The sequence below is a fragment of the Pogona vitticeps genome, chromosome 3 (genome assembly GCF_051106095.1).
Source record: "Pogona vitticeps strain Pit_001003342236 chromosome 3, PviZW2.1, whole genome shotgun sequence".
Taxonomy (NCBI): Eukaryota; Metazoa; Chordata; class Lepidosauria; order Squamata; family Agamidae; genus Pogona; species Pogona vitticeps.
Window position 1 is genome coordinate 33,149,069 of NC_135785.1, and position 27,541 is coordinate 33,176,609.

General features: G+C 37.2%; 2 protein-coding genes across 7 annotated transcripts in view; one reads left to right on the forward strand and one right to left on the reverse strand.

The window, feature by feature from the left end:
- Nucleotides 1-27,541, reverse strand: part of RASA2 (RAS p21 protein activator 2) — a 67,475-nt gene that overhangs the window by 20,879 nt on the left and 19,055 nt on the right. For 2 of the 5 annotated variants that reach the window (XR_013542972.1, XM_020792648.3), the window contains exons 6-18: nt 22,843-22,926; nt 20,531-20,603; nt 15,258-15,334; nt 13,979-14,077; nt 12,675-12,831; nt 11,293-11,441; nt 9,467-9,581; nt 8,464-8,538; nt 7,217-7,340; nt 6,007-6,113; nt 3,874-3,960; nt 3,495-3,572; nt 2,989-3,062 (exon numbers count right to left, since the gene is read on the reverse strand). Coding sequence is in view for 4 of the 5 variants with exons in the window: in XM_020792648.3 (XP_020648307.3) it covers nt 2,989-3,062; nt 3,495-3,572; nt 3,874-3,960; nt 6,007-6,113; nt 7,217-7,340; nt 8,464-8,538; nt 9,467-9,581; nt 11,293-11,441; nt 12,675-12,831; nt 13,979-14,077; nt 15,258-15,334; nt 20,531-20,603; nt 22,843-22,926 (1,299 nt within the window). In the remaining variant the exon portion in view is untranslated. Of the gene's footprint in view, nt 1-2,988; nt 3,063-3,494; nt 3,573-3,873; nt 3,961-6,006; nt 6,114-7,216; nt 7,341-8,463; nt 8,539-9,466; nt 9,582-11,292; nt 11,442-12,674; nt 12,832-13,959; nt 14,078-15,257; nt 15,335-20,530; nt 20,604-22,842; nt 22,927-26,203; nt 26,272-27,541 lie in introns of those variants that run through there. The other 3 variants (XM_078389167.1, XM_020792649.3, XM_078389168.1) reach the window with 3 other exon arrangements.
- LOC144587811 (uncharacterized) lies at nt 260-4,933 on the forward strand. 2 transcript variants are annotated; one of them, XM_078389170.1, is made up of 4 exons: nt 260-379; nt 1,263-1,391; nt 1,720-1,782; nt 2,513-3,231. In XM_078389170.1, exons 1-4 carry the CDS (start codon nt 296-298, stop codon nt 2,525-2,527), a joined length of 291 nt encoding a protein of 96 aa, XP_078245296.1. In that variant the 5' UTR covers nt 260-295; the 3' UTR covers nt 2,528-3,231. The 2 variants fall into 2 exon arrangements, with proteins under 2 accessions (XP_078245296.1, XP_078245295.1); XM_078389169.1 differs by having other exon boundaries at nt 1,720-4,933.

The following is a 27,541-nucleotide window of genomic DNA, read 5'->3' on the forward strand; positions in this document are numbered from 1 at the left end:
TGATGGTAAGGACCCATGAGTCTGAGATGATGCATTGCCAAGTATTGAAAAATAGGGCTAGGCGGGTTGAGTAGTTGTCCACAGCTGATATGTGGAGCAAGTCAAAGGTTCTGCCTTGTTTTCCGGTCAGGCTGATGGGTGGATTGGCATGGACATTGTCGTGCTGCTTGTTGTTGGAAGGAGACAGGTGGCATAGCAGAAGTCTGTGGCCATTGACAGTCTTGAGGAGACCTATACTGCTGGTAGGTATAGGGATGATGCCAGGCGTTGTGAGGCTGGAATTGCTGGTTATTGTATGATTGAACTGTTCTCCTCAATTTCCATAGGTTATCCAGGATCTCATCAGTCTTTTCATCAAAGAGACCTACATCATCAAAAGGTAAGTCCTCAATCCTGGATCTAGCATAATCGAATATGCCTGCAGATCGTAACCTGGCATGACAACTTAAGTGTCATGGTTGTTGCTATTTATTTGAACAACGTGGCATGCTGCAATTCATTCCTGCCATGCCAGAGCCATGGCCTCCTGATTGCAAGAGAGGCCCCGGGTCCGGACATCATCTGATTCTGTTTCAAGTGCAGGCAGTGCCTTCTTCCACAGGTAGTGGTGGTATGCACCCATGGCTATAGTGTAATCTGCCACTCTTAAAATGAAGGAAGCAAGGGAGTAAACCTGGCAACCGATCACATCTAACTTCCCTTCCTTCTTTGTTGTTTGCGGTGGACGTGCAGTGATTTCTGGCTCTGTTCTGAGTGGCACTGACTATGAGTTAGGCAGGGGGTGTTTGGAGAAGAAGGCAGCATTGTCACCATGAATTTTGTACAGATTTTTGACCCTTCGAGGGATCTGGAGGGTCAAAGACTGCTTGTTCCAAGACTCCTTGATAAGTTTAAGGAGGGATGATATGAACGCGAGACAAAGAAGAGGATTCTGGTCCTGGGTGATGTATTAATAGACCATGTCCACCTCTTCTAACACTGGTTGGTCTACAGCCAGATCCAAGACCTTTGCTATCCTCAGTATTAGCTGAGAATAGGAAGAAAAATCCTCAGAGAAAGAGGATGGTTCTCCACAACATCAGAATCCGCGGTAGGGATGTTTGGTGAAGAGTCTCATACAGTTTTGACATCGGAATCCTTGGTATCTGTGTTGAAGGAGATAGGGATCTGATCTGGTGATGGAGACAGACCTCTTCTAGTAGAGACAGAACACAAGGGCTCAACTTGTGTTCATTGAGAGACTTTTCCCTTTGACTTTATAGGTTTTTGTGGAGGTGGTTCTGATGAGGATTAACGCTGTGGTACCATCTGAACTCGGGATAGACGAATCGGAATCGAAGGTACCTGGTGTGGATGTTTGGATTCGATGTGAGTTGCCCATTGATCAAGAGGTAAGGGTCTCTTGCGGTACCAATGTGGTGGTAAACTCTGACATTCATCAGCAGAGGAAGGATATCACTCGGTATGAAGTTGATATCAAGGGGGTGACAGCGACGGAGAAAGTGAGTCAGTTTCATGGATCTGTCTCATACGACCTTGGATAGTAGTAGAGGTCGGGCTCATAGTAAACTATGTGGTTGTACAGGTGCATCCTCTTGTAGCCACAGTGTCGGTACAAAGGTTCCAGAGATACAGCCCTGAGACGTGAGGCACAGTATTTGTAACTTTCAGTGTCTCTTGAAGGCTTGTTGTGATGAGTCTTCTTCGTCCTTTTTCTAGGAGGATCAGCATGGATCGACTCCAGTGCCAACATCGATGTATGGCCTGAGATCGAGCCGAGAGGTGATTGTGGGCTCATTTGTGCAATTGCGATAACCTCAGCTGAGGTATTCCCTCAGTCAGGAGAGAGACTGATTTGCGGGGATGGCGCGGTGTCAGGAAGGGGGAGAGCTGTAGCCTCATCCCCAGATACCAGGTCGAGGCAGAATGCCTCTTGACAAAGTCGTTCCGTAGTCAAAGCCGATGATCCAGTCTTATCTGCAGGCTGCTTAGCTGACGGCTTCTTCTTCTTCTTCAGTTTTGATACCAAGATGGACTTTTGTGTCAATACTGACGAGTGAGTGGGAGTCGTTTTCTGTCCTGGTGTCAAGGGATGAGATTTAGCAGATGTTTTGGAATTTTTTGAAGGTTGTGGTCTTCTGATCGGTGAATGACTCTGGGAGCTTGGAGAAGACTCTGAGGTGCAAGATTGGGAAGTTTCCATGGTGGTCCCTTGGGATGGTTGAAGACAGTTTTCCCAAAGAAAGGATCTCAATCATTGGAATCATAATTTAAGGGCTGGTTTGGTTAGATTTTTGCAGGCCTGACATGAAGATGGTTGATGTTCCTCTCCCAAACAGAAAAGACAGTATGAATGCCAGTTGGAAACAGTAATCTTATTTGGGCAGGATTTACACCTTTTAAAGAGGCCTGAAGAGGCCATAAAAGAGGGCAGGGCCGATGGAAAAAAGGATGGGAAAAACTGTTAACGATTTTCCTAACTCTCTATCAATCTTTTTTTTTTAACTCACAGAGGAAGGTCCGGTAATGTTGTGATTGCGACCCAAGGTTGTAAGCTGAAAAGTTGAAGTATAATTTCCAGAAGGAAAAACAGAAGGTCCAAAGCTGAGATGCTGCTTCAATGGCAGCAAAAAAGGAACTTAGGCACTCGGTGTCGTGGGTGGAGCTAACCATGATGAAGGTCCTAACAACATGGTTTTAAGCTCTAGAATATTCTGAGGTTCCCTGCGCAAGCGCGCTAAAACCCATTAATGTGCATTCACAGAGACCACAAAGAAGAATGCTGTATTATACACTTTTTTTGCAGAAGCATTCCTCTATATAGTCTAGATATTAAAAATCAAAGCTTCTGCTTCATAGACAGTTGGCACTTCAGTAGCCAGGGAAGCAATGTTTCTGAACTAGGATTAATTGAAAGAGAGGCATGGTAGAAGATACACGTTTCAAGAAAAAAACACTTTCCTACGTTAAAAAATGTAAATCACTTACCCTTCTTTTAGATGCACTGGCTCACTCATCACACTTGGCTCTTTACTTTCACTAGACGATACCTCATCTAAAAACTGAAGATAGAGACATTATTAGAAAAACTGTACTCCAAACTTAATTGTAGAAGGTTAAAGATATGCATTCATGAGCAATTTGGTTTTAACCTGTCAAAGTCGATTTACAAATAAATGTGCAGTTTCAAAACCCTTTAAATGCATATTTCTTTATTTATGCCATCAAAAAGTGATATAAAATATTGCCAACACCTAAATATGTATTTCAATAAAACAAGTAAAAAGTAAAGGATAACATGGTATCAGGATTGGATCTTGTTAAAAATTCCATATAAGCTATTAAATTAATTGGTTGATATTTTTAACCATTTCCAAGAATAACCTACTTCACAGAATTACTCTGAGAATCAAATAAGATAACACTTCCTAAGCTCTTTACAGGGACCACAGCTTTTTTAATACCCAAGTATCATGAATATACAAAAGGAATACCTTTTTGACAGCTTCAATATATTCCTCTTCCTGAAACATTTTGAAAAATTCACACATAAATGTCTCCTTGAGGCTTGACTGAAGAGAGAGAAGTGATATAAGTCAACTTTAACAGAAAGATACCAAAATTAGAGAGTGGATTAGCCACTCCTGGGAGGAGGTGGGATGATGAGCCTCTCTGCCAGGCCGAAGAGTGGCTAATCCCCCACGCCCTCTGGAGAAATAGGGAGCATGGAGCCCGCAGCAGCAGCGGAACGGTAAGTGGACAGTCTGGCCCCAAGGGGCCAGACCCTTCTTATCTCCACCTGTGAGGGGTATTCATATATGAATACCCCCATCTCTAACCAAAATTATTTGAATAAATCATTAGAATACATACCAGTTTGCTTCTGGACAAACTTCCCCAGCTTCCTAGTGTCTGAATGGCTTTTGAGATAAGTGTTAATGTTCTAGACGTCTGTGCATCCTAAAAGAGATATTTAGAAACAGAGTAAATGTTGTTTTACATGATTGAAGAACAAAGGCAGAAAATACATCATAACTGTTGTTAAAGTATTACAGGGAAAGAACCTGATGCAGAAGAACTCTGCTACACAACTGCTTCATGACACAGAATTACAGAGGCCACTTGTATAAGCTTCAGTGAGATGTGATGACACAATACATGGGTGTGGAGATTACAATGGAAAATATTCAAAAGTGCCTAGTGGGAGTTCAAGGGCCTGTAATCTTTCACCAAAGGCACAGTGGACCTCATCCTGCAATCCCTTGCACAACTCGTATGTTATTTGAGACTGTACCCTGGCTCTTCAGAATATATATTTGGGGTGCAGGATTTATAAGCACAATGTACTGTATTTCCTTGATTAGTCACCACAGGTAACATCCTTCAAATCAGGGAAATTCTCCTCAAAGTAGGTATGGCTCCATCCCTTAATAAAGAGTCACCAGGCTCTACAGACTCTCGTTTTGCAATTTTCATTTGATATTTCCCAGCATGGAAGTAATTGTGCTTTGTTTCAAAAGGTACTAAGTTTTTACAGAACAGTCCCAAATATATACTAGTTAAAGAAATATTAAGTATTAAATTATTGGTTACTGAACACTTGCTAGTCTTTCAAAGATCAGAAAGCTGAACAGGTATGAGAGCCATGGGTGAGAAGAGATAGTGGAACAGAAAGCTGAAAATTTGCTAGGCAAATTATACATATAGTGTATTGATGAGGAGTAAAAACTACTAAAAGGTCACACTGTCAAGAATTTGCAATCAAGAACTCCACAAAAATATCTAGTCAATGCTATTTAGTATTCTGTAATTAGGGCAGAAGTTCACTGCCCTAATGAGTGCATCAGCTCACAAAACATTGCATCAAAAGGTTTACTCCACTATGAGAAATTCTTGTGTAAAGAAATTATACTAACTACAAATAAATGCAAAATAATAATCCAAGAAGAAGAAAAATGCATTATCCTAACACATGTTTTTAATTTGACCAGAAACTCTATTTGCACTGAAATGGTTCTAAATTTGCAACAGTTTGGCAGACAAGTGTCCATGACAAAAAAAAAAAAACCCAGCAATGCAGAAAAATTAGCTAATAAGGCCAGCTAGTGCTTTCCCTACACAGTAAACATTTTTGGGTCAGAAAAGATATGAAACCAGCATACTGAATGAGGTATGTGGAAGTATGTTGTAACAGTCGCATTTGATACTCTGTGTTCTGCTGGCCCAGAACAGACATCACAACAAGCCTAGTGTCCGTGGAAGCTAGGTACCATGCTGAGAACACTGGTTTGTTTCTCCTGACAATCTGGAGTCATAAACATTAATGAAGACCGAACAAAACCATGCATTATTTTGATGGCTTGCCAAAGAGAGAAAAACCAAAATGCCAGGTCCCTTCAGTTTCAGGCATCATAACAAACACATATATACAAAAGCCCCAGGATTTGCTTAACTGCTCTCACATGCAGCAGTAGTCACTGGCCAGTGTGCATCAGCTTCCTGGCACATTTTTAAAAAGAATTCTTGATCTGAAAATGCCCATCCTCTGAAAATTCATTCCCAAAAATATCAGCTATGCAATTCTCCATATTTGTCTTTGGTATGACCTGAGCTGTTCTTTTAGGACTGTCAAATGTTCTGAAATTAACTTGAAGTTAAAAGGAAATAAACCCGCCCAGAGTAGACTTCGGTCTAGATAGGAGGGGAGTCAATCAATCAATCCAAACAATGTATCAAATTGTCAGAATACTGTTACCTATATCCCTGATTCTTTTCAGTCATGTGGGTTGTCTAACTCGAAGTGTTTTCAAACATGCAAAAAGCTCAGAATATTTTGTGATTTAGAGACTACGTAGATAACTAGAGTTGAATTCTTAGAAACATCCAGGGTGCATCCAAGCTTTCTATTCAACTCTTTTTGCTTTACAAATGCCAAATTTATTTCTGCATACATCCTCATAACTAAACCGGCATACAGAGGTTGAACATAGTGTTAGCAAAACTTACTGGATGGTGAGGTCGTAAATGGAAAGTATGAGGCGATACTACAGCTACAGCAAAGAAACGAAGAAACACAAAGCTGCTCACTGCAGAATACTGTACATGAGGGTCATCTGCAGAGAAAAACCATGATATGTAAAATGTATGAAAACGTAGTAGGAAATGAAGACAGTGAAAAACTTTAGCAGAACAGTCAGTAGGAAAAGAGATACTCTTCTGCAGAATAGAGAACTAGCAAGTAGCATGATATGGAAGTGTGGTTATGATGTAAGATGCTTTGCTATGAGTTATGAAACCACAAATCAATAATCACACATCTGGCTTGGATACAATACTACAATATGATTTAAGATTATGAGCACAAACCTTAGGGTTACAAACTCCCTTCACCCTCTCTGGTGTTCCAGAAGAACATTGGAAATGTTTGTTTCTGTTTGCATCCACCATGGTTTATAGCTATGTCTAAATCCCAAACCATAGTTAACTTTATTTATTTATTTATTTATTGGACTTATATACCGCCCCATAGCGCTACAAGCACTCTCCGGGCGGTTTTATTTATTATGGTTTGGGGGGGAAGGAACATGAACTGTACTTTCATTTTGGCTTATTTCCCTAAACTATAGTTAAAGATAACAACAGTTTATTTAGATTTTGCAAGTTTAAAATTGAAACAAGAACATTCATTCTTCTCACACTAGAAGAGAAGTGGAGCTCAAAGACTGGAGACTTGTTCACGTAATCTTAAGCCATGTTTTAGCATCCTATCCTAAAAGGTCATGTATATTTTACATTAAACACACTACAGATTGAAATACTTTTCAGAGTATAGCCGTTTTACTTTCTGCAGCAAGCACAATTCCATATATTTTTGGAGAGAGATGTTTTATAATATAAGTATATTGTACACAGAAAACAGAATGCCTTGATATTTACAATTGCACATTCTGTATTGAGTGAATAGATGTATTTCAAAAAATACATATCATATTGGTACTCTAGAGTAAGAAGTATATAGCTATTGATACCTAATAATATTCACTAGTACATGTGATATGAGCACAATAAAGTAATTATTTTTCAAATTTTAGGAAATAATATTAGTTGCTAATTCAGCTTTTTGGATTCTTCATGTATTCTACCAAACCTATTAAACATCAAATAAACTTATTAAACCATGATTCTAACAAAGACAAAACAATATTGACACACTTACTAGGAAATCTTTTAGCAGCTAAGTGCCTCAGGGAACAAAACATGTCACACATTAAAGTAGGGCAACTTATACTTGACTGTACAATTGTTCTGAATACTTTGTCAACATAGTAGCGCAAATTTTCCTGTTAGGACAAACAAATAATTTCAGGCAGCCATATAACCACTTATCAGTTTATTACACTACCACAGAGAAAAGTATCATCTACAAATACATATGCATGGTGTCAATTTGACCATAAAAGGACTACCTCTGCACATATCATAAGTTTAAATCAAGAACTTTAAAAGCCAACAGAAATTAATATAAAATCATATTAAAATATTCTTCAAATCACTGGCAATGGTCAACAGTATCTTCTTTTACTATCCTCAGTGATATCAGCCACCCAGAAAATAGTTTTTGTGTCACCATTATACATGAGCTATTTGTATTCACGAAGGTACCACAAAGCCTCATTCCCTCCTCAAGAACTGGACAGTCCACTCACCATTCACTGCATGGCGCTTGACTCTGTCGTTGTTGTGTCAACTGCAGAAGGAGCCGGACCGGCTTTTGCCTGCCTCCCTGCACAGCTGACCACTCATCAACTGAGCAGGGAGACTTCCTGTCTCACCTCCGCACCAAAAGTGATCAGACAGGGGAGAGCTGGCCAGGCTCCTGCAACTGGCATGATGACAATGGAGCTGAGTGCTACAAAGTGAATGGTGAATGGACTGGCCAGTTCTGGGGGAGGCAATGAGCCTCCATGACACCTGTGGTGCCACGATTTGCATTCGTATCCCCAGGGACACAAATATGAATAGCTCATGTCTAGCCGCTACTGACAGAGGCATGCAGTTCAATTTCTTTATTGCTTTTAGGATATATCTGATTCATGATATATATGACCCCAATATTTCCATGTTATCAAAAAAATCCCTGAAACCTAAGCAGTAGAAACTTTGAAGACTGTATATCACTGACTCAGCATTTTAAGATATAGAAGAAACATACTCAGTATCACATACTGCTGTAGAATAGCATAAATTACTGTTCTCTGCATAATGAAGTTAAAAAATGGAGCACATTGATAATTTGAAGGTGATTCAGATAATGAAACAAGTCATGACGAGGTTTCTCAGCGTTTTTCCTTCTTATAGAGACAAGCATCAGTTAACTGTTACTAGTTATATGAAGAGCCAATGATGTAAACATATTGATGCTTGCCTCTCAACTACATAAAAAACAAAATCACAGAAACATACCTTGTGTACTTCTACATTATCTGCTTCTTTCAATTTCAGAGTATCAATTTCACAAGGTTTAGGATTCTCACATATCTGAAGTAAAAATAAAGAATAACATGCATCTATACTTGGAAATCAGTTGCGCTGAGGCTTCCCAACTGCATACAGAACTGCAGTTTTAGTCAGTTATTGTAATTACACATTCTTCTTTCATTAATATGTTGAGAAGGTACATTCCAGAAGGAATATCTTTAGTTATAAATGTTGTGCATAGGCGACTCCCCACTCCCGCCTTTCTACTGGCCATATAAGTATTGGAACGTTTCCAAGTATTTTATAAATCCTTATTCTATTAGTGATATTATGACTGTAATTGACATTAATAATGTTGCTTATTAATAAAGGTCTCTAAATGGCTTGTTGTTATTCATTCCCCAAACTTTCATAACTTCATAACACAAAAGCCAAAGAAAACCCAAGTAAACTTCCCCCTTTTTTTCTTTCTCTTTACCACAACATGTTAACAGAGTTCTCATTTTAAAAGATGGTACAGCAACTGGCATTCTTATGCAAAAGTACTCAAAAGTTGCATACACCCATGTATATGGATCTAAAGAAATACTACAGGCCTTCAGGTAGTTAATGCAGACATTTGAAGTGTAGCATATTAGGATGTGAGACCGGAGGCAGTACAAAGTTTACTGAATTGATTTACTAATCTTCTCAGTCCTGTGAAAACTATGGAGATTCTATAAAATGTAGTCATATTGCAATAGGTTGTATATATGGAATTTTACTGTTATTCTATGTAGCACTTTTTTAAAAATTGTATTTTCATGTAATACTACTATTTGAATAGATCTGCTGGTCAGTGACCATAATAAAGATAAATGAATCACATTTGTGGCACAAAGCTAGAAACAGTTTCAAATTTTATAGCATTAATCTTTAAGCATGTGGAATATTTTTTGCAGCACTCATCAACATATCCTGGAAGTTTTTATGCACAACTTTATTATACCTCATCCAGAATTGGTTTTAAGGTAACTTTGAGGTAGTAGTTTCCCACTATTTTCATCATCTCGTCTAGGCATCGAGTAGCTAAAGAGTTTCCTCGGAAGATTGTATTTGCTTCTCTGTAATACAATATGAATAAATGAAAAATTAAGACAAAGGAATGGTTTGTTGTTAGTTATTCATCCCCTAAATATCCATTACTTCACAAAAGAAAAACAAAAGTAAACCCAAGTAAACTTCCCCTTTTTTCTTTCTTTATACTAAAACATTTTAACATAAAATGGATCTTAACAAATGTTATCTGAAAACTCAAACTAAATTCAATTAAGATGGAGATTCTACAGTTGAGAGGGATATTTGCCTAGGGTCTATGGGGTTATATTCCCCCTTAAGGACTAGGTTTGCAGTCTGGGGCTATTTTTGGACTGAGCTCTCTCTATGAAGGTGCTAATATCTGCTGTGGTGAAAAGTGCCTTGTATCAACTTTGGTTGATTGCCCAGCTTCACCTCTACCTGGAAAAGAAATGCCTAATAATGGTTCATGGATTGGTAATGTCTGAAATAAACTCCCATAGTAGTCTCTATGTGGGGCTGTCACGTGAAGTCCATACAGAAACTTCAACAGATCCAAAATTTGGCTGCCACTCTGATTAAGCAGACATGAACACAAACTACCAATCTTGGCATACCTTCATCAGCTCCCTGTTGGTTTCTGTGCTCAGTTTAACATGTTGTTCATGACCTCTAAAATCCTTTACAGTTTAGGATTTCAATACCTGGTGGAACATCTCTTTCACAAAATAGCTACTACCCATCCACCTGCTCCTTGCAGTCCTTGATGTTAAAAATTGTGACAATCAAGGAAGCCAAAAGAGGTAGCACCAGAAACTGAGCTTTCAGTTGTGGCCCCTTCCCTCAATTATTAGGAAGCTAACTGAGATGGAATTATATAAAATTGTCTTCTATTACTGTTTAACTACTGACCTGAGATGTTTAAATGCATTTTAATTTGTGTAATTCTATTTAAAGGTAGGTTTATTGGTTTCTTATATATTTATTTATTGTATACTATGGGTTTTTATTGTATGATTTTATTGTATGTTGTGAACTACCCATGGCATCTAGCGTCTAAAATGGCATCAAGTCATCTATATATTGAGATTAAGTGTAAGGAAATATCTGTCCTAAGCAGCCATCTATATTATTCACAATTAAAAGAAATCAGGGCCAGAAAGACCATTTAATTCTTTAAGTCTTAAATGCTTTACCACAACAAATCTATTATTTGTAGATAACTGTACCAACACTGAAACAGTAGTAGGATTGCTTGCCGATACACAGTTGCACATTACATATGCTGTAGCATAATTTGCAGTAGCAGCTAAGAAGCTGAGGCTTCGATTTGTCAAGGATCATAATGCCACATAAATGCTGAATACAGTGGACTGACATTATAAGTTATAACAATATTTTTAGATGGGGTTTTGTTGGTTTTAAGGTAATTACCTTTTTAAATTGGATTTTATATGCTACAGTAGTAACTACATTGTAAAGGTCTATGGCCAGAAACAATAGTTTATATGTATGTATTGCAGATGTGTCAAGTATGTATTTTGCATCCAATAGCAAGCACTAATTAAAAGGATGCTGAACAACCAATTATATATCTTTTGAAAAGGTACATATGTAGGCTGAAGCATGCTACCTAAAAAGACCATGTCTACTGCTTGAATTGACTACACAGAAAAATGAAGGAAAGAAATTTTACATACATATCATCTGCATGGACGCGGGGTGGGATTTGGTAAGAGAGAGAAAACAAGCACTTACTGTGTATCCTTCAATTCTAATTCTGCCACTGCAGTGACAAACTGTACTAGTGTATGATGATGTAGTAACAATCTTACAAGAGGCAAAATAGCATCATATTTATCACGACACACTTCAGCCAAAATGTAAGCAGCCGAAGCAGAGATTGGCTACAAAAAAGGGGAAGATACAACTAAAATAAGTACTAGTAATACTAAAAGTAAACCATGAAATCAGGATTTAAACAAGTTCTAAAACATAGGATGTTCTAAAGTGCTACTAGACAATATATGATAGATAAATTACAAACTTCCTCAACAGAAGATTCACTTCAAGTTGAAATTTGCACATTTATTAGCTGTTCACTATATTCTCAATTTTAACATTAAAGTCCCAATACAAGATGGACTGACTCCCAAAAGGAAGCCACCGGCTTCAGTTTACAAGAGCTAAGCAGAACTGTTGAGGACAGGACATTGGAGACCACTCATTCATAGGGTCTCCATAAGTCAGAGGCAATTTGATGGCACATAAGAACAACAAGCATGATTCACTTTCTTTTCCTAACAAAATAGTTGTCATGCTTGCGACACTATTGGCACAAAACTGTGTTTAAATCAGACATCCTTTTCATTTAATGACAAACTATAGTAGCCAGCTGCTGTTCTCTTCTCATGCCTAAGGCTGAAACAGTGCTAGATGCAATCCTAACTCATAATTCAGGAGACTCCAATAGCAAGTAGAGCTAGAAAAAAATTGGGGTTGCCCTCCTCTCAAGACGGACATCAAGTTTGCAAGGTCTGCTTTCTCTTGGTACAATGCTAACTCTGCTGAATGACACAGCAGTTGCTTCTTAACAAGCAGAGTGTGTATTACATATTTGAACACAAGAGTGCAAAGCTAACATTCAGAATTCATTGAGAGTATATTACATTAAGGTGGAAGGTTTTGCTCTTCCAAATGTTTCAAATTGTAATTCCCACAACTTCGCAGAATGGCAATGATAGGAAGAACTTAGGGAGCTGCACATTTAAAGTCAATCAGTCAAAGGTTCCCCACCCTTGTACTAATGATTTCTCAAGAAGTACAACAAAACTAATCAATTATGTGATTCTTATTATGCAGATAGCTACTTTAGATCTTAGTAAAGGACCATAGCAGATTTTCTTTGAACTTTAACTTTCACACTAGCCATGTCAAAGCACTTTACAAAGGCTTTTCCCCCATGAAGCATGTAGGGCTATTACTCTGGGTTGTGGCCCTTGCTAAAAATCTGGTTATCCTTTAGAAGACCTTAAAAGTAATGAAGCCACTTATGCTGCTGTCCAACATACAAATGTGATATGGGAGTTACTGATTCTGCCTATACTTCGTCTTAAAATGTTAAGATTCCAACCCAGTACCTCCACTTCTGATGATTTTAGCAGCAACTCTCTGAGGGAAACATAATACTCTGATGGAAGTACATAGTCTTCAGTATAATATATATTTAATCTTAGTGATCCATGATCATCCATTTTAGTAGGCTTATTTCCATTATCTCTTGGTTGCAGAAGGTACCTTTTTTTAAAAAGAGAAAGTTATTGCAAGGCTTGAGACATATTCAAGTGGTACAGCATACTACATTCAAGATGCAAATATACTGACAAATGAAGCTTATTGATATACATGTGCTTCTGATATACTTTATGGTATTAGCCCAAGAAAAGCTGCAGAACAAGAAACTATATGCACTCAGATTGTTGGCTAGCCAGGTTCTGGTGGATTTTTCAGCATTTACTGCTTACAAGAATTCATACTGGAAGATTTATCACTTCCCAAGCCCTACAAGATCAATATGGCCAGAATGGATAGGAAAAAAGGGTTTTCCCCCCTCAATTACTATTCCTTTCCCAACTCATAAATTAGTTTAGGGATAGGCAAAATGTAACCAGGGACCACATCTGGCCCTCCAATGCTGTTTTAGTCTTCCTAGATGCCCCAACTCTGCCCCTGCCCCAACATTTGCTATTCTTTAAGACTGCAGGAGTGGTGGATTTGCAATAAAATGGGTGCACAACACCTCTACCACAAAAACCCATAGCCACAAAATTGAAACTAGAAATGAGTTTTTAATACTTGGTTTTGCTCTTCACAACTTTCATTCATTTTAGTGCTGGTGAGGCCACCACTGGATCCTGAGAGTAGAGAATTAATCCTACAGTCCTCAAAAATAATAAAAATACCCATATTGACTCCAGATCTGAAAGGTGAGGTCTTTAGATCTAGCACACCTAACGAGCAAACAAGAGGACTCTAGATAAAATGGTGCCATGAATACCCTTGTACATGCGATGCAATATTTGGGTCCCTACCAAATATGGAACCAGTGCTAGCAATTCAGTTATGCTTGCAAGGACATCTTTGGTTCTACTGATCTGGCTTTTGATGGGATAAAAATCCTACTCAAAGCAAAGGGATTTATCAGTTATTGGCATCAATTTTGTAATAACGTTCAATGAAATCCATAGCCAAGATTTAAACAATATTGAAGTCAATAAGTAGGACAAAATGAGTAATCAAGCTGTCTATTTTACAGTATACTTTTGTAAGAAACAACTGGTAATATGTCTCAATTTCCAGATGAAAATTCTGACATCATAAAACACAGTACAAATCCTGTTTTTATTTTAGCAATAGGACAGTTACCTTTTGCTTCATTTCTTACCATGCTTGGAAGGAAACATTTCCTAACATTTTGACAGGAATCTTAATTCCTCCTAGGAAGAGGTCTGGCACCAAGTTGCCATTGTTCCATAAATCAACTCTGAAAGTTAAGTTGTAGTTAATTATTACTATCATAATTACCATAAACAATTAAAAAAATTTAAGAAGAGTCACCTGATATAAAAATTTCACACAGAGTGTCATATCAACTCAGCATGCATACAAACAAGGTTATGATTTCACACTTAACATTCTTTTAAGTTAAAGTAAGAAAATATCTTATTTCAACAGGATTCAATCAGGAGAATACCAGCACAGTGGTTAGATATTAAGCTTTATCAATAAGATAAAAGCAAATATTGAAAAGCATTGTGGTACTCAAAGAAAAGACAAGTGAAAATGCAATTTTCTTTCCAGGCACTTTCAGTTCACTTTTGCTTTTATTTCTTTATTAATACTCCTATGTTACTGCTTATTCTTCCTAAACTGAAACACTTCAATTAAACATGCACTGACTTCTACTTTTAACCAAAAGAGCTCAAGTTCTCATAACCCAAAAAGCTACAGAAGACCAAAGGCATGCACTCTATTTGGGTTATTGTATCTTACCTCACTGATATTTCTGTTAAGACAGCACATATATTAAGAAGAAGAAAAATAAAATCCATTGTGTTGCAGCATGGTCATGTTCCTTTTGCTGCCCTAAAAGATATATCTATTCTGATGTTCCAAACTAAAGTTCAATTGAAGGCAAATTAAGTAATACGCTATTCCTTATTTTCAACTACTAAAATCAGTGTTGCTTCTCCTCATGATTCTAGTACAGTGAGAAGTGAGTTTGCCCAATCTTCCCGAGCCTAGATAAAGGCACTTTTCTCAGGCTGTCTATGCATACTGTATAAAGACTATGTGTGTGAGCCTTAGGTTAGCAATGACATTTAAACTGCAGTCCTATGCACACAGTACTATTGAATGCAATAGCACTGACTTCTGAGTAGAAGTATACTGTTAGTCTTAAATGAATATAGAAGACAATACTTTTTTAGTCAAGTAGTTTTGAATATGGTACACTAACTATTTAAAATAAATTAATTAATTTTCTGCTAAGAGAACCATTCAACGTTTGAAGTGTCTTTCAAAGTCAATTTAACGTAAGAGGAAGTCCTCTCACCATGTTACACTCTTGATAGTTTTCAGCAGTCACTGAGTAACTTCTTAAACAACAACACCGAACTGTTTTGTATGAAATTAGCAAAATTAAGACATGTGAAAGAATATACCTGACTTCCAGCTTCTCAATATCTTCTTCTTCGACCTGAAACTGTGACTTTTTGGTGTAACTACTGGACCTGGTTACCTGTAAGGAAAATTCACTAAGTGATTTTTTTTCTTATTCCATTTCCCATTCAATCATCATTTTAACATCTGCGGCTTTCTAATATATCTCAAATACTTTTTCCCCTCCATGTTCTTTGTCACAAGGAGACCATGCACAAGCAAAATATTCTCTCTTCCAATACAGTCGTGCCTTGCAAAACGATTTTAATTCATTCCGCGAAAATCGTTGTCTTGTGACAAAATATCTTGCGAGGTTTCCTATGCATCAGTCTAAAAAAAAAACCCTTCTTGCGAAGCAACGGTCTAAAAAAAAGTCTTGCGAAGCACAGTCATAGAAAAAACATCTTGCGAGGCACCACAGTGATCACAAAAAACAATCATCTTGCGGGTTTTTCGTACCACGAGGCAATCGTCTAGCAAGGTACCACTGTATATATCACTTCTACATAAGAAGAACAATGATGGAGAAGGTGGGGCTAGCTTGTTCTTTTCACCTTGTGTTCAAACATCATACTTTGCTCACACCTGAGTAGGGCCAATCAATCTCAGAATCTGATATGCACAGTGTTTTCTCTATTCCTGCTAGAGAGCCACACAAAGAAAAACAAATTCAGCTATTTTAAATCTTGACAGCTGTACAGTTCCAAATTAGCTCTGAACAAGAAGAGGGAATCCTTCTTTTAATGCTAATCATTTCTCTTGTTGGCAGTTTTAAAGGACAAGAGGAAATAAAGATAACAATTTTCCTAGAAAGTTCTCTGGGTCATAACTGGGCTCAGAATGTGCATACCGGCTTACTACTGAAGCCAAAACTCATTTCCTGAATACTTTTCTTGAATGAAGGGCTCCATGTGGCTGCTGTCAAAAGAAATTAGGGCAAATAACTTCAAGCCCTTCTGCATTCTCCCAACCAACACAATTTTAAAGGTTTCTCTCCTATGTGAAGTAAATAAAAATCACACAAGTACCACAACATATCACTTACAGAAGAAAAACATAAAACAGAAGCCACTGGCAATGGTGCGGCTAAAAAATATTGTAAATAAATAAATAAATAAAATGAAAATGATTATGGGTAATTTTATAGGTTATTGGTTTGGGTTTAATTCGTAAGTACTGAATGACTAATTATTAAATCCGTCCAAAATTATGACTAACTGTGGTTCCAGCCCAATATTTTAAAGTGCTTATGACAAAGTACTGTAAAGATATCAGTCTTTGTTGCAGGACAGCCTATATAGCTAAACCAAATAAAAACTTGATTTTATCCCAGCTGAAAGTTACTAATGTTGATCACCAGATTTCAGGTACAAACATAATTCAATATTTGCATAATTATACTATTTGTTTTCCTAAACATATGATTTTGTTGATTGGTTTACACTGCAATATCTATTATTAGGTCAAATTTGAGAGATTTTTTTTATAATGTGAGTATTTATTTTATTAATATTAACCAAAGAATCCTGACAAAGCGAAGCCACAAAGCTACTCTGTGCAAACTATTGACATATATGCCAAATATGTTATACATGCATGAACGTCCAATTAATATTCAGCAAGTGCTGAACCAAGCTTTATGAAAGCAAACACATGATAAGTAACTAAAAGGAAAAAAAACAGTGCCTATTTCTGAGTAGTTAGGTATGGGACTATTTTCAAAACTGGCTATTTATATTTTAGAAGACTGGTGTTGCACTCAATTCCCAGTCATATTAGAGGGTCGCTTCTTTTGATTACTTTGAACCTTCTGAAGCAGCAAAATTATCAGTCCAATGGTATCTGCTTTTGCTCCATAACATTCGATTCAATTAATTATCAACTTGCTGAATCTCACTGTGATTAAAGTTTCTTTAACTAATCTCTAATTATTCTTTGTTTAGCTGTCAAATCACATACACAATGATTTCAAAGAGAAATTTCTCCTCATCCATCACCCTTTCTTTTATGGGGACCATGGGCTTCTGTTCTTACCCCTTGCGAGTCTTCATGTCTCCCTTTCTCATCAAATCCTCTGCTTTCAGTAACTCATCTGATGCAAAACACAGATGTATTTTGAAACCTCAAATCTCTCCTCACTTGAATCTTTCACCTCTGCTCATCCTATATGAAATATGCATATGGACATGTACCATTTTTTTTAACTTACCATGTCTAAGGTCAGACTATTTATTCATGTAGTACAGGGTATGCAGCATCATCTAAAGCCTTCATTGCTTTCCCGCTTTGGTTAAAGAGATACACACACTGTATGTGTTATCTTTTCTGAAAACTACCAACTCAAATCTCTTATTTTCCATGAAATGTTTAATTTAACCTACTCTCGTTTATATCTTTTATTACTCGCTGAAATTGACTGTCCTGCTCTCATTTTCTCCATTAACTTCTTTAGACAACAAATACTTTACAAATGTAATTTTATCTAACTCTACAAGCACCATACGCCCTTATGCAGATTTTTTAAAAAAATCTCTATTTTTTGTTCATGAACAAAGAGAATTTGCAGATGGTTTTTTTACTATTTATTAGAAGATCAAAAGTATCCACCCACTTTTGATCTTCTACGAGTGGTAGAATATACCAGATGGGCGGGATATAAACAAACAAACAAACAAACAAACAAAATAATAGATAATTTTGACTGAATCTCAGGATACACAATTGGTCAAAACCTGAGCTAATGCCAGTAACTATCAAACATTTACATATAGTAAATGGTGATCTTGTTGGTGTCCAGATATATTAACATATTTAGATATTTTGATCCAAAAATCTTTCAAACGGTTAAATTAAATGTAAATAAGTTGACTAAACATTTACAATTACCTAGAAAGATGGGCATCACTTAAACTTAGTAATTGAAGTAAGGTTAATACACTAAAAATGGATATATTGCCATAAATGATATATGTTCCTTGTGATATTTCATAGTATATCCCCCAAATGTAGTTTTTAAAGATCAATGGAATATTTCAGAAGTGTATTTGGAATAACTGCCCAGCTCATTTCTCACTTAAGAAAATGAAGCTGCCAATATCAGGTGGTGGTTTTAATCTACCAGATATATTTTAGCACATGTAAATGGTTGGCAAGTCTCTAGTTCTGTGAATATCCCAGCTTGGGTGATTTTAGAGATGGCCTGCCTAGCAGCCCTTTATGGATAGTTTGTTTTTGGGTTCAAAACACAGTAAAAAGAAGGAAACTATACCTCCTTCAGTTTTAGCAACTAGAGTGAAATTGGTTATATTGGCTTAACTACAGTTTGATCCATATGTCCATGCCAAAATAACTTTATGGGGGAATTCAGATCTGTAGATAGAGAAGAAATCCTTTTTTTTTGGGGGGGGGGGAAGTAGTAGACAAAATATAGTATGATTGTTGTGCATTTTTCGGGCTCTTTGGCCATGTTCTGAAGGTTGTTCTTCCTGACGTTTTGCCAGTCTCTGTGGCCAGCATCTTCTGAGAACAGGAGCAGGAACTCTGTCCCTGCTCTGTTGCAGTTTGTTGGATAGTTGAGTATTTATAGTTGTGGGAACAGCTTTTGTCCTTTTCAGGAGATTGGGTGATTATGGTGATCAGCGTGTTTTTGTTGTGGATGTATTGTTGTCACAAGGGGAAGAGATTATCTGTCACTGTGATTGATGGGTGTCGTTAGCTGGTCTTTTGTGTGCAATGATCACTGGTCCTTGTGACCACAGAGACTGGTGAAACATCAGGAGGAAGAAGCTTCAGAACATGGCCAAAGAGCCCAAAAAACCTACCACAACCATTAGATCCCGGCCATGAAAGCCTTCGAGAATACAGAATATGGTATATTTACTTTGAACCAGTTTATAAGCTTGGACAAACATTCTCTGTTTTACAGGTTAAATGTCATCTATCTGACAGTGCAGAATAGCAGCATCTACAACCTTAGCATTTGCTGGTGTTTATCTTTAGTCTATTTGCACCAAGTGCTTCAGAATTTCCTAAATAACTGGAAGGAATTATTGGATCTGTTCAGAAGCCTAAACCCATAATTGTGGTTTATAAATGTTTAAAGGATCTTTATAAGATAGACATTCAAGAGTTTAGAGACATATGGAATAGAGAATTAGAAAGTAACAAAACAATGGAAACTTTTATTAGAATCTATATGGGATGGTTCCTTAGGCTTGAAATTGAGATTGATTAAAAAATTTATTCAGAGTATACTGGACTCCACAATGGTTGTTTACAGACTGCCAACCTCTGACAAATTGTTGGAGATGTAATATTGGAAATGTATCCTTGATATATATAATCTGGGCTGATCTAGCAATTTATTCATTTAGGTCTGATGTTGTCCCTTGTATTAATGCAACATTGGGGAACTCCTTGGTATTTGCAGGTACAGTGGTGCATTGCAAGACGATGTTAATTCGTTCTGCGAAAAAAGTCATCTTGTGAAAACATCGTATTGCAAAATGCGGTTCCCCACTGGAATGCATTGAAATCTAATTAATGCGTTCCAATGGGAAAATAACTGTCTTGCGAAAATCATCCATAGAAAGCATCGTCTTGCGAAACGCGGTTCCCCATTGGAATGCACTGAAATCTATTTAATGTGTTCCAATGGGGAAAAATCATCTTGCGAAAATCATCCAAAAGACAATCGTATTGCAGATTAATCGTCCTGCGAGGAAATCGTCTTGCGAGGCACCACTGTATTCATGTTCTCATAAATGATATCCTTGTCCTATGGGATCTGAAAAATGGGCAATGAAACTGGACTTTATGAGCCCTTATGGTAGCTAATACACTCCGAGCCTGGAAAGATAAAACACTCACTATCTGCTACATAGTGCTTGAAGGATTTGTTACCACTAGCTATATTTAAATATGTATCATATAAATATCAGTTTCATTAGGACATTTCCTTGGACATTGGGAACGTCTATACTAATTTATATGCATAATTCCAGATGTATGTGTTGACTGTTACGACGATATTCATATTGCAAATTTATAATGGTGACCCACAGAGCATACTAACATTACTATGTTTATGGTTCTTATTTTCGTTTATTTATCTTTTTCTTTTCTTTGTCAGTTCAATTTATATTGTTAAAATTCTGCACAAATAAAAAGTTTTAAAAAGTCCATCATTAGCACAGACAGCTAACAAAAAAAGGAACTTAAAACACCACAAGTCAACAAACACATCAACAGGTGATTTTAACAGGAAATAAATTACCTCAAAATAAAATGTTTCATTAAATTGTGGATTACTTGTTTTCTTCTTTACTTTTGTCTTCTTTTGGTCATTCCTGTAGCAATATAGTACAGTTTTACCACCCAGCACTTAGAGGATATGATTACATAAACAATGTGTTGCTATGAACAATCCATGTAGCTAAACAATTTTTGTGGAAAACCTAGCTTCCAATAGGGAGGTAAAACTAAGCAAGCACTGATCACTTGCATTTGAGGAACCCCACTAAAGTCAATATGTGTGTTAAGTATCCAGAACAGTTAGGAAGACATGTAAGACAAAACAAAACCTTTCTATGCATGCGTTTTTAAATTTCCACATTTTATACCAATAAATATATGCAATATAATGACTTCTTACAATAGGTATTATATCTAGAGCACTTTAGTATCTGTGACCAAACTCTTACTGCAAAATACTGTAGATACAAGGGAGAGCACATAAGCAGTTTATACAACTGTTTCACTTTCTGAACAAAGGAGCATGCAATTCAATTATGTCTGAGCACACAACAGCTAGCAAGCACAATCACACACATGTTACACAATTTCTTGTTTGAATTCCACAAATCCAATACCATCTTAGCATTTTCGTAACCATGCATAAAAGAACTGTTGCATATTGTAGTCTAAGTGGCTCAAAATTGGCAGCACAAGATACAGTTATCTGCATTTGCTTCTCATATAAATTGCTAATTTACAAACTGCCAATCCTCTGATGCAATACACCAATGTATGAGTGCTTCTCCCTCTGGCATATGGCAGAGTGGTTTGTTTTCCACATATACAGACATGTATGTTGACTTCTAAACAAGTTGGAGCTATAAAAAAATCAGAGGTCCAGGATAATTTGGAAGTATTTGAAGGCACAATAGTATGACAAAAATACCCTCGTTGCAGACATTATCTGTGAATGAAATGACAGGAAAAGAACTAGTTGATACATGCAATGTGAAGTGGGAGCATTGACCATTCAGCCATCACTTGGACTTAAATGTAAGAACATCTATAGAGAGTATACTGCAAGAATCAGAGTCAGATTAGAGACTTCACTGAGCAATTAAGATAATGGAGGGACAAAGTAGACAATCTTGTATACCACTTGAACCCTTCAGAATAAAGATCATATTAATGTACAAATTAATATGTACAGTGTAAGAAATCTGACACTGAATGTATCATAGTAAGTAGAGCCATGATTAAGTTGGTGTTTGTCATGGAAATATATCATATTCCTTCCGAACTGTGTTAATATCTTATTTCATCTCCTAAGAGAAGTATATACTAATAAATGGAATACTAGATCATTTACTTTTCAATAATGCTAAATTCATCTTTGGTTCAAAAGTGGGAAAGAAGTACGACAAGACTGTATGTTGTCTCCCTGCTTATTTAACTTATATGCACAGTACCAACCCGCAATTAAGATTTCTGGAAGAAATATCAACAACCTCAGATATGGAGATGATACCATTCTGCTGGCAGAAAGAGAGGAGAAATTAAAGAACCTCTTAATGAGGGTGAAAGAGGAGAGTGCCAAAATTGTCTGAAGCTCAACATCAAAAAAACGAAGATCATGGCCACTGGTCCCATCACCTCCTGGCAAATAGAAGGCGAAGATATGGAGGCAGTGACAGATTTTACTTTCTTGGGCTCCAGGATCACTGCAGATGGTGACAGCAACCACAAAATTAAAAGACGCCTCCTTCTTGGGAGGAAAGCAATGACAAACCTAGACAGCATCTTAAAAAGCAGAGACATCACCTTGTCGACAAAGTCCACATAGTCAAAGCTATGATTTTTCCAGTAGCGATGTATGGAAGTGAGAGCTGGACCATAAAGAAGGCTGACCGCCAAAGAATTGATGCTTTTGAATTGTGGTGCTGGAGGAGACTCTTGAGAGTCCTCTGGACTGCAAGGAGAACAAGCTTATCCATTTTGAAGGAAATCAACCCTGAGTGCTCACTGGAGGGACAGATCCTAAAGCCGAGGCTCCAATACTTTGGCCATCTCATGAGAAGAGAAGACTCCCTGGAAAAGACCGTGATGTTGGGAAAGTGTGAAGGCAATAGGACAAGGGGACATCAGAGGACGAGATGGCTGGGCAGTATCACTGAAGCAACCAGCATGAATTTACCAAACTCCAGGAGGCAGTGGAAAACAGGAGGTCCTGGCGTGCTCTGGTCCATGGGGTCACGAAGAGTTGGACACAACTTAATGACTAAACAACAACAAAATTCATCTTCTGTTTACTGCATTAAACCCAGACTGTTTCAATACATTTTTAACCATTACCTTGAAGGGCCCACAACAGATACTGTAGCAAAAGGATCACAGTTTTGCCCATTGATAAGAGGCAGCCCATGACATTCTTTCAAGCTAGAAATGAAAGAAGAAAAGTGCAAATTAATGTTACTCTTTTTTGCTTTAAATAATCTAAGTTGAATAAATCAATACATGCTATGTTATTTTTTGTTGGCAAAAGAAAAAAGGCCAAAATAGCAAAACATTGTAGCACTTTAAAGTATTTATTTCAATGTGAGCTTTCACAGCTCAAAAAGGAAAGCAAATACTATGTCCTTATATTTATACATATCCACACGACAAGGTAGGGACACATGACCTCAACTAACGGCATGATGTAAGTTCTCTTCTAAAAGTGGCACACCTGTAAGGTTTTCCCCCCAATTTATACTTTGACTTAAATTATGCTAATTTACTTCCTTTCTGCAAGTGATCTATGGATGTTTAACAGAATGTCTAAAATCCTTCTGGAGAGGTGGAATAACACAGCACTTTACAAAAGCTAAATTATTTTCTCCATCTGAATGGTCATCTGTCACTAGTTTATCAAAGCTTTTACACCTGCTAGTTATCTAGTGGGAACTGGCTCATATCCACATCCACCTTTTTCCTGTTAAATTGACTGTATTAACTAAAAGGCATAGCAAGTTACTTCAAATGGATATATAAGATAGGGTACCAAAAAAGGACAAATCTTTGAGTGTGCACAAACCACTTATCTTCTACATTACATTTCCTTTATTCTCAGAGAGGAAACATGTGCCTGTAGCTATCATGTTTTATGATGGGAAGATTTAGGATTCTTCCCTGCAACAAAAACCGTACCCTACCATTTTGATTTATTAAATGTATATCCTACTTAACTGGCAAAGGCTCTCACAGCAATTTACAAACAAAATCACAAAATAATTCACAAAATCATAATCAAAACAAATGTCAACTGAGTCAGCAATAGTACGTTAAAAACATTGAGCCAGCAAAAATGTTGAGAGCTGGAAATAAAAATAGTAAAAGCCAGAAGTTAAGGATTGCATGCCTTTCAAAAGAAAAAACACCTTAGCATTGCCTCTAAATTTACTTGATAATACTAGGCAGATCTCCTTAAGCAGAGCGTTCCATTGATGAAGGACAATACTGAGAAAGTTCTTTTCCTAGTAGCTACCCTGTACATTGTGGGCAGCAGCAGTGTACAGAAAAAACCCTTTGAAAAGTATCTTAATTGTATACAATTTATGGAAGACACTCCTTTATATAGACTGGGTTTCTGCTGTTTATGGTATTAAAAGCTGAACACCTTGAACCGGATTCAGAAACACATAGCAAGTACAATTGATGCAGCAGGAAATACAGTTGATGCAGCCTTCAAGTAAATACACCAAACGCGCGCACGCACGCACGCACACACGCACGCACAGAGAGAGAGAGAGAGAGAGAGAGAGAGAGAGAGAGAGAGAGAGAGAGAGAGAGAGCTCTAGCCTGCACTGTATCAAAGTTTCTGGATTGTCTTCAGATATATACCAACATAAAACACATTTTAATAACCCAGGGAGGAGGTTAGCAATAAGGAAAAGTCAAAGCCAGACTATTTCTATTCAGATAAGATCACTGCTAGTGTGTCAGTCAAAGCTTATAAAAGGTAATCTGTGTCACTGAGGGCACTTGGACCTTAAATGACAAAACTGAATCAACACACAGATCAAAATGGGACACTTGGTACATAATGGATAGACATACTATATATTTATGTAAGAGACAGAATCACAGCATTAGTTGGTAAAATGAAGACAATTGGTAAGATGACAGTAGCAAACATCTGACCTGCCTCAGTAACCCAATTATTAAGCGGATGAATAAAACTTAAATGTCAAGTCTAATTAAACTATCTGATTAGGGTTGTCATGAGTAAAATATTGGTTCAAAGAAATTTCCATTTGAGAAATTTTGGGCACAATTCTGTTGCTTAGCACAATAAAGCAGGCCCAATCAATCCATGGGGATTTACAGTAGTTAAGTCAACTCCTCCATAGGTTCAAATGGGCTCTCTCTGACTGCAACTTACTACGTACATTAAACTTAGTTAAAGCAGGCCCATTTGGATCAGTGGAATTACAGAGGAATTGACTCACCAAATTCCCACTTATTCAAGAACTGCTGGATAGCTCAGTAGTTTAGCTCTCTGGCTGTGAAGAAAGAGGTTGGGAGTTCAATTCCCCACTGTGCCTCCTTGAGAGAGGCTGGACTTGATGATCGAGAGGGTCCCTTCTAGCTCTGCTGTTCTAAAGTTGTTAAGTTGTTGTAATAAGCCTACTCTAGTGTGACTTAGTATCCTAAATTGTTAAGTTGCAGTAATAAGTCTACTCTAGTGTGATTTAGTATCCTGAGCAAGAAGATTCTGGCATTATTATTATTCAGACTGGGAAGGTTGCAAACTACATAGCTTTAGCTCACATGCAAATAAGTGGTAACAGCTGTGCTTTATAGTTATGTCTTTTTTCTTTACAATATAAGCTTGAAATTTTAGTATTAAAGCTTAATTTGAACATAACCCCCCCAAAAACCTAGAGAAGTAGTCTTGAGAAGTAATCAAACAATACAACTTTGCTCCACTTTTATTTTGGTGATTTCTGTATTGTGAAAGGCCTCTGTACACAATACATGACAACACAGAGGGAACAAGTATATGAAGTAGTAAAAGCAATCACAACTGTCACATAGTCACTGATAATTAAATCAAGCAACTGCACATTGAATGTCTATCAACCTGCAAGCCAACATTCTCCCATCCTCTTGTATGCCATTCAGCAAGCTATCAGTGGCTGAAATCCTGTCTGCATAGTTCCACCTGCAGAAGGGTGAAACCATCAGCAGCAAGGGAAGATTTTCAGTAATGAAATACTTCTCCGTTCTTTCCCACAGCTTTTGACTTGCATATAATCTCACTCAATGTGTGGGTGTTCTGGGATAGGAAGACAAAGTCTTTAATTCCTGAAAATTGTTGCTGTCAGATGTTACCAGCAGAAATTTTCAGAAATGAAATACTTCCTTCTTCTATACTGTGGCTGCCATGGGATGAAAATGATAATCGTAAGTCAGAAAAGCTGCAGGAGAGAATGGGAAAGTCTCTCATTACAAAAAATTTCCCCCTGCTAGTGAAATCATTTATTCAATAAAATTTCATCTACTATTAGCTGATATCCATTAATGTTCACCAGGTATATCACTCTGTCAGACGTGCATGCTTGCTTCTTTCACTTCATCATAATAATAATTTTAAAAAGGTAAAGAATTTAAGTACCATTCAGTGGTACTCCTGAGAAAATACATCTAATCGGTCTCAGATGATAATACCTACTAGTTTCTCTAGAAGCCCAGCTTTAGAAGATAATGGAAACTGTCAGACCAACTTCATATTCCAGTAGCCTTCAAAAAAAAAACCAGGTTGGTCATCGCTCCTGCACAATACCTCCAAATTATATTTCATTTACTGGTCTTGTAGACCATGAAAAAAGAAAAGGCAAACATAAATAAAATCGTTGGGCTAGGTAGTAGGACAGCATGTTTATTTTCTTCCTCTGTCTTATATAATTTGTGTCTCAGCCAGTGGAAGTCCACTAATACATACTGTGACATATTATCAGGTTTTACCATCAGTCGCACATACTACCAAACCTACATACTTCCTGAACCTTGCAACACCTATGATACAGTTAGGTCTATAAAAATCACCCACTGGTTTGGTTGCTACACACACTCGGATATTACCAAAAAAGATACAGAATTGTCTTTTCCACATGTCTAGAATCTGGCAGACATATTTAGCAGGAATGCAAACAGGAAATAAAATCTTGTTCAGCGGTATCCAGGCTATATGCTTACCCCCTATGTCATTCAGTTCCATCAGAAATACTTTCAGATTCAAGTCGTTTGTTTGTTTATATGCTGCCTATCTCCCCACAGGGGATCAAGGGTTGCTCACAATCACAACTACACAATAATCACAGTTAAACACAATAAAGAACTGTACTGAAACAATCAAACCTCTATCTATATTAAAACTGCCAAAACATTTTAAAAAAACATTTATTAAAAACACTTTAAAATCTCTAAATTCAATGAAGACAGCATTCCTAAAATCCCCACTTACTGCTTAAAAGCCTGCCTGATAAGGAAGATCTTCACATGATGACAGAAGGACAAAAGGGAGCAACCTAGTTTCATGGGGCAGTACACTGTAAAGCCTGGAAGCAGCCACTTCCAGGTGAAGACTCTCTGTCCCCACCAAACAAGCCTAGGAAACTGGTGGAGCTGAGAGAAAGGCCTCCCAAGAAGATCTCAAAAGCTGAAAAGGCTCATAATGGATAATAGAGATAGCCTGGCCCGAGCCAGAAATCTAATCATAATATGCTGAAGAAAAGAGCCCAGCAAATTATTTTTATAAAGCATAAATTTGTATTTAGTCATTCATTCAGATATGACACTAGATCCATATAATGCACAGTTGGATAAATAATTTTTTGGCAAATTAACTGAAAAATGTGGACACTGAATCTCCATCCTGTTACTTGAACTTCTTACATGCTGCCTTCATCACATCTGAAGTAGCTACATATAAGCTGGACTGTAAGTATTAATCTCTAGAGGTGAATGTAAGCAAACACTGGGAACCAGGAGCTGGTGGCTTCCTTTCTTC

Excerpts from the sequence above, each read along its gene's own strand:
- LOC144587811 (XM_078389169.1), top strand. The coding sequence starts at position 296 with ATGATTGAACTGTTCTCCTCAATTTCCATAGGTTATCCAGGATCTCAT. Across the intron at positions 380-1,262 it reads GAGACCTACATCATCAAAAG|GTTTTTGTGGAGGTGGTTCT; the intron begins GTAAGTCCTCAA and ends TTGACTTTATAG. Across the intron at positions 1,392-1,719 it reads AGTTGCCCATTGATCAAGAG|GAGGATCAGCATGGATCGAC; the intron begins GTAAGGGTCTCT and ends TCCTTTTTCTAG.